Source organism: Pollachius pollachius (assembly GCF_949987615.1).
Source record: "Pollachius pollachius genome assembly, contig: scaffold_590, whole genome shotgun sequence".
In the NCBI taxonomy this organism is placed as follows: Eukaryota; Metazoa; Chordata; class Actinopteri; order Gadiformes; family Gadidae; genus Pollachius; species Pollachius pollachius.
In genome coordinates, this window is record NW_027641479.1 from 1,706 (window position 1) to 8,665 (window position 6,960).

The 6,960-nt window shown below is 48.1% G+C and overlaps 1 protein-coding gene across 1 annotated transcript; it reads right to left on the bottom strand.

Annotated features, from left to right (window-relative positions):
* Positions 1–566: 566 nt before the first annotated feature.
* Positions 567–6,661, bottom strand: mbip (MAP3K12 binding inhibitory protein 1; the record flags this gene model as incomplete). The annotated part of the gene is made up of 9 exons (XM_079759213.1): positions 567–755; positions 881–919; positions 2,956–3,053; positions 3,390–3,542; positions 3,988–4,053; positions 4,571–4,667; positions 5,622–5,834; positions 5,977–6,093; positions 6,575–6,661. 9 exons carry the CDS (start codon positions 6,659–6,661, stop codon positions 645–647), a joined length of 981 nt encoding a protein of 326 aa, XP_079615339.1. The 3' UTR covers positions 567–644.
* Positions 6,662–6,960: the final 299 nt, after the last annotated feature.

Below are 6,960 nucleotides of genomic sequence, written 5' to 3' on the forward strand. Positions count from 1 at the left end.
CAATCAGGTCACTGGTTCAAATGGGTCTCATTCACCTAGCGGCCATCTGGGTTCTAAAAGCTAGTTGCTAGCGGTTCGAGATGCTTCTAGAACATTTAAATGTTTAGAATACCTCATAGTGGCCATGTGTCCCAAGCGGTCAGCATGATAGATCAAATGTTCTCTCTGGTCTTATCACACACACAAACACATATACGCCAACCCACGTAATACAATGCTTTAACAGTATGATTAGAAATGGCATAAAGAGCCCAAAAAAAAGAACTAGATTGTTTATTCAATTCAGTCTAGTCAACCCTTTCCGCAATCACAAGTAGACACAAAAAGCCTTTAGGCTTTGTCAGAGTAAGCTGGAGTAGGCAGTGCAACATGTTGACCAGCAGTAGCAGCATCATGATGGAAACATGCAGCATCACCACAAGAAGCCCAAGGTATTGGTCTAATGGCAAAGATGTTCCTGTAAGGTACAAATACACACTGTAAGGTGTTGTAGCAGAACGTCTGCAGGGCTGTGTGGAAATGGTTCTGTGAATTAGTGGAAGGCTGACGGCAATACGATTAAAAAACGTTTTTTTATTGGAGATGGGATAGGGATGAGACAGACAGACAGACAGACAGACAGACAGACAGACAGACAGACAGGGCTACAGTGGAGGACAGTCACCCCCGTACCCCCCCTCCATCTCGCTGACCCTCCGGAGTAGCGCCGCCTTCATGGCGCTGATCTTCCCGTCCAGCTCCGTCAGACTGCAGGTCTGAAACCCCAGCAGAACACACAGCCAATCAGAACACGCAGCCAATCAGAGCACACAGCCAATCAGAGACCAGCCCCCGGTCGACCCAGTGGGGTTGACGGTCAGATTCCAGCGGCAGCACTTACCTGGGCGGCGGAGATCTTGGCCCGCTTGTGAAGGAAAGCCTGCGAGGGGGGACACGGTGAAGGCAGTTAGCGTCAACAACAGGTAGGGGCTTGGGGAGGGGGAGGGGCTTATGGAGGCTGTAGTAAATAAAGAGGGTAGTACCGGCTGGCCAGCAATCAGCCGTTACATTTAAAGGTATAATAACTGAAGCGACTCCGTTTCAGGAATGGAGGCGCCCTGTGTAGCTAACGCAAGGAGCTGCTTCTGCTCATAGTCAGGTATCTATTAATATATTTATAAATTGATAAAGAAATAAATGTGAGGAAACATACTCTGACTTATCCTAAACTCTTAGATAGTACAGAGAGGACCACTTCGACGGGAAGCCATCTTGGGAGTGAAAAGAAGAAGTAAATTCAATAAAAATCTGATAAATAAATCACCTAGTGACAATTGAGACCCTTGACTCAACCAATGAGCAAGAGGTAGATTCAGAGAGCGTCGGTCTGGAGGAAGTCAAACGGGGGAACGCAGGAAATACATGAAAGAATTTCGACCTTGAGTACATTTCTCTTTTCTATTTCTGCTGGAGGTATTGAAAGTGACCCGGTATTCAGCGGACAATGAGGGGAGCGAGAGGAATCCTCAGAGGAGAACCGGCATCACCTTCAGAAGAAGACTCCGATTAAATAAATAGACGAGCCCCCAAGGCGCGGCTTTATCTGCCATTCTCTGTAATTAGTTAAGGAGCCACTTCGGCGTTTCATGTCAAAACGTTTTCTACGGAGGCCAAATGTGTCAAGCTCTTCAGCGCGATCACAAACACACACACACACACACACACACAAACATACACACACTTTCAAAAAATATTTCTCAAGATTGCAGTAAGGGTGCGTGTGGTGGTGGTGGGGGGGGGGGGGGGGAGGGGGGGGGGAGTGAGAGACTGAAAAAAGAAAGAGAAAAGGGGTGAAGGGAAATGTGTTGAATATGAAAGAGGCGAGTCTTTATGTTCAAAAGACACTCGACTCCGTTCGTACAAACAAGCCCCGAGTCATCAACAAACACGGCGACACGTAGCGCGTTGCACTCAACGCGGCGCCACGCTGTGCCGAGCCACGGCGTGGCGCCCAGCGCCGCCTGATGAAGAAGAACACTTCCTATGGCTGATGGATGACTTCTCCAAACGGCGGACCTCGTGCATGCTTTACTCTGGGAAACAAAGTCCCCTGAATCTCCAAGGCTGTCCCGACGTAAGGGACCGGTTCAACTGTAAAGGATCGGTTCAAACGTAAAAGGAACAGTTCATATGTAAAGGACTGGTTCAACTGTAAAGGAACGGTTCAAACGCAAAGGACCGGTTCAACTGTAAAGGACCGGTTCAAGCGTAAAGGACTGGTTCAACTGTAAAGGACCGGTTCAAGCGTAAAGGAACGGTTCAAACGTAAAGGAACGGTTCAAACGTAAAGGACCGGTTCAAACGTAAAGGACCGGTTCAAACGTAAAGGACCGGTTCAAACGTAAAGGACCAGTTCAACTGTAAAGGAACGGTTCAAACATAAAAGGATCGGTTCAAACGTAAAAGGAACGGTTCAAACGTAAAGGACCGGTTCAAACGTAAAGGACCAGTTCAACTGTAAAGGATCGGTTCAAACGTAAAAGGAACGGTTCAAACGTAAAGGACTGGTTCAAACGTAAAGGACCAGTTCAAACGTAAAGGACCAGTTCAAACGTAAAGGACCAGTTCAAACGTAAAGGACCAGTTCAAACGTAAAGGACTGGTTCAAATGTTAAGGAACGTTTCAAACATAAAAGGAACGGTTTAAATGTTAAAGGACTAGTTCAAACGTAAAGGACCAGTTCAAACGTAAAGGACCAGTTCAAACGTAAAGGACCAGTTCAAACGTAAAGGACCAGTTCAAACGTAAAGGACCGGTTCAATCGTAAGGGACCGGCCTGGACCTCACACTTTTTCTCTTGCAAAGCTAAGCTAAGCTAAGCTAGGCTATCAAAGACCTCGGTAGATAAATGCTATGTTTTCCTTCTGTTGTTACCGGGGGATGAGTGGTGGTGTTTGTGCGGCGGAGGAACTCACGGCGGACTGGAAGTACTCCGGCGACAGCCCCTCCAGCTCCAGGATCCGGTTCTCCAGCTTCTGGAGCCGCTGGTAAACACTCAGCGGCACGGGGCCCGCTGGGGACACACACACTTAGTTACAGCCTCGGAGGGGGGGTACATTAGAGGTTACCGAACATGAATGTGTCTCTGTATGTTCTTAATATGGTCGTGTTTGGGACACAGAAAGAAAGGTTAGCTCAGCAAGGCCATCAGGGATATATCGTCATTCGAAACAAGACACCCTCGGACTGATTAGATTACTCAAAAACATATTTTTGGGGTATTTCTCAAGTTAGTTTTTCAAGTTAACTTTTGGATAAATATCATAAAATGTACTTTTAGTCATTAAACTCTTAAACCGAGGCCCGTGCACACAGAGCAGAACTCTGACTGTTGCGCTGTCCTCCTCACCTGCGGGTAGCTTCAGGTGGCTCTCCATGTTGTGGAGCCGCTCCTCGATGGCCGGGTTCCCACACTCCCTGAGCGGCGGGCCCTTCTGGGGGTCCCCGGTCTCGCTGGGGCCCCCCCGGGTCTGGGGCCCGTAGGTGTTCACCACACGGGTGACTGAAGGAAACGCACACCACAGACCACATGCTAGCTGGAGGTGGCTCAACACGCTAGTCCTACGCTACGCGGCATTCTTGATCGTCTAGCTCGATAAAAAGCACAGAAGAGAGGTGTTTTGATTGGTCTCCTGCTGTGCTTCAATGAAAAAGAAAAACTAAATAGATGTTTGTTATTTTGGCAACGTCTATGACCAAATTTATTTTACTGACAGTTCAGTTTTGAAGGTGTAGAATTTATTTTTGGTCGCAATTTTCTCTTGCCGTATCCCCTTTGCAATGGCTCAGCCTGTTTCTGCATAGGGCATCACAATCAAGGTTTATTCATTCGTCTTTTGTTTTACACTTTTTGAATCTAGGTTTCACATGGGCCGATGCCGTTTCCACATTAAATGTCAGTATTCTGAAACGAGATGTTTGAGGGACTTCTATTTTGACATGCTTACCCTTCACGTGGCTTTTAAATCCGGGGTACGGGGTAAAAACTGCATCTGTTCTGGCACAGCTGTTTTCTGTGCCAAACACACAATTAAGTCAGGAGGGGACACGCACACACACCCCCACAACCATAACAAAAACATGGAGGCTTCGATTTTATACTTTCATACACACTGCATCGTTCAAACCCCACAACGGTGCCGTCGCAGCATTCTTAAAAAAAAAAACGGTCACTCTGTATCTGGACTGTTTTCTGGTCGTCGGTTCACATGATGATTTGCATTTAGAAAAAGAAAGAATGAAAAGAAAATGGCCCTTCCAGCCCCCCAGCCCCAGCTGTCCGCTGGCCGCCCGGACTAAGCCCTCCCCTTTATATCTGGAGCCCAGAGTACGTTAGCCCCTTCAGCTCGGCTCTGTTGAGAGGTTCAGCATGACCTCTCGCCTCCAGAAATCAGCACTCTCCCAAACATTGGCAATCTGTTGGCAGGGTGACTGGCTACCCCCCGCCCCCCTCCCAGACCATGACCACCACCCACCTACCCTTCCCCCATCCCACCGCGCCCCCGACCCTACCCTCAGTACCCTGCTCACCCTGATTGCAGTCGATCACGTTGCAAAACTCCCGCACATTGTTTTCATTGATCTCCATCTGCTTGCGCTCCATAAATGCAAATATCCTCCGGTCAATCTGGAAGAGAGAGGGAGAGAGAGGAAAGAGAGAGGGAGAGAGAGGAAAGAGAGAGAGCGAGAGAAAGGGAGAGATCATCCCGAAGAGAGAAAGACATTGGTGAGTAATGAGCGAGAGGGATAATGAACCACTGACAGAACGTCGATTCACTTCACCTCCACTCTCCCGCCTCCTGCTGAACAATAAGCATGGAGTGGGGGGGGGAGCTCTGAGATTCTGACACACACTCTGTCGGCCGCCAGGGACTAGGTGGGGCGGGGCGCGGATAATTTCAGGTAGCCAAAAATAGTTGCGATTGCCTGCCATCTCCAAATCACGTACGCAAATACTGTTTGCTTGGCTACCAAAATAAATACACAGTGAATGGCCCCTCGTCCTTCACCCCCACGCAATCGTCGGGTAATGAGCATCCACTTCATCATCCATCGAGGGCCTGGACCTCTCCCTCTCCCCCCACCTCTATCCCTCTTTCTCTCTCTCTCTCCCTCTCTCTCCATCTCTCCCTCCCTCTCTCTCTCCCCCTTCCTCCAACTATCTCCCACTCCATCGCTCTCCCTCTCTCCCTCCCTCCCTCCCTATCTCTCTCCCTCCCTCCCTCTCCCTCTCTTTCTCCCTCCCTCTCCCCCCCTCCCTATCCCTCTCTTTCTCCCTCCCTCTCCCTCTCTCCCTCTCTCCCAGTACCCTTCAGCAGCGTCCGTTTTACCAAGCCGCCGTTGGTGAAGGACCCCCTCATTGTCGGCTAAACTCACTCCTCAGATCTCCATCAGGCCTCTGATTTACTGCCACTCCTCGTGGGGACATACTCCGGGGCCAATTACTTATGATTATTCATTTGCCTGACAGGGAGAGAGGTAAAGACACAAAGAGAAAAAAGAGAACCAGAGAGAGAGAGAAGTAGAAAGACGAGAGAGAGAGAGAGAGAGAGAGAGAGAGAGGTAAAAGTGCCGCAGTCACCTCCGACTTCCCCGCTTTAATCTGCACCGTGAGGTCATCAACATGCGCCCCGCTCTCCTCGCTCTCTGCGGTGAGCCCTCCCGGACACAGGGGGGGCCGGCGAGCGTGGGGCTCCTCTCTGTGTGCGGGGGGGCCATCTGCGGCGCGTCGGGACGCCAGCACCTTGGAGTGACGCTCAGCGAGCACCAGAGCCTGGAGGACCTCCGACACCGACTGAAGGACAACAGCACATGAGAGAATAGAGCTTTAAGCCAGGAACCCGAGTCACTGACTATAACGGCTGAAAACAATTCAAAGTGATATAACGCATGCCTTTAGTATTGGTTGGAGTTTGAAGACGCGTGGTCTCAGTTACCTGCAGGTCAGAGATGTGCTGCTGCAGACTGTTGTACACATCCTCTTTTGGAGATGAGGAGAAATCCAACACGTCGACATTGACGTCCACTTTCAGTACCGCGTCCCCTAACTTAAGCTTTGGGAAATAAACACAACAAAGTTTAATTAAATACATTGGACATACACACACACACACATACATATACATATATATATATATATATATATATATATATATATATATATATATATATATATACACACATATATACATACATACATACATGCATACATACATACATATATGGACTAGCACATTGGTGTTGTCAACAGTATTGACCGCCCAGAGTACAGCAGATCAGTCATCTTATGAAGAGCGGCTGAATGCAGAATGCATGCAGTAGAATATATATGTATTGGAGAGAAATAAAGGCAAAGCGGGTCAAATTACTGTCATACGTTATTTGTGCAGCTCTTTTGGTATGAAACGTTAGTGATCCAGTTGTGGTTTCATGGTCGTGAAAGGACCGGAGGAAGCGAGGCGACGGTCGTTGCTATAAACACAGGCATTGCTCTTATCTTCAAACATTTGGTAAATAACATGTGAACCAACCAACCTCTTGTCCAAAGTCTGAAAAAAGCTTCAGAATCGTGCATATGCAGTTCCTATAATCATCCGCGTTGTTAGTTCTGTTCTCTTCCATTGTACTTCCGCATGTGTGTGACGCCTGCTCGCTTATTGGCTACAGTGGGAAGATGCGCAATGGAGATGCGCTGCTGCACGGCTCCAACATCCTGACCTACAATAACAAACAACTACTTTATGGACCAAAATGTGTTGTTCAAGTTAATGGGACAAATGTCTCACTCGAGGTCGGTTAAATCTACAACTAACGATTCAAAAACACAAATTGGAATGATCAGAATTCTGGTAAAGTTAACACAAACGTATTTAATTTGCTGTGTGTTCCTACAATGTAAACCTTTCATGGACCAGTAACAA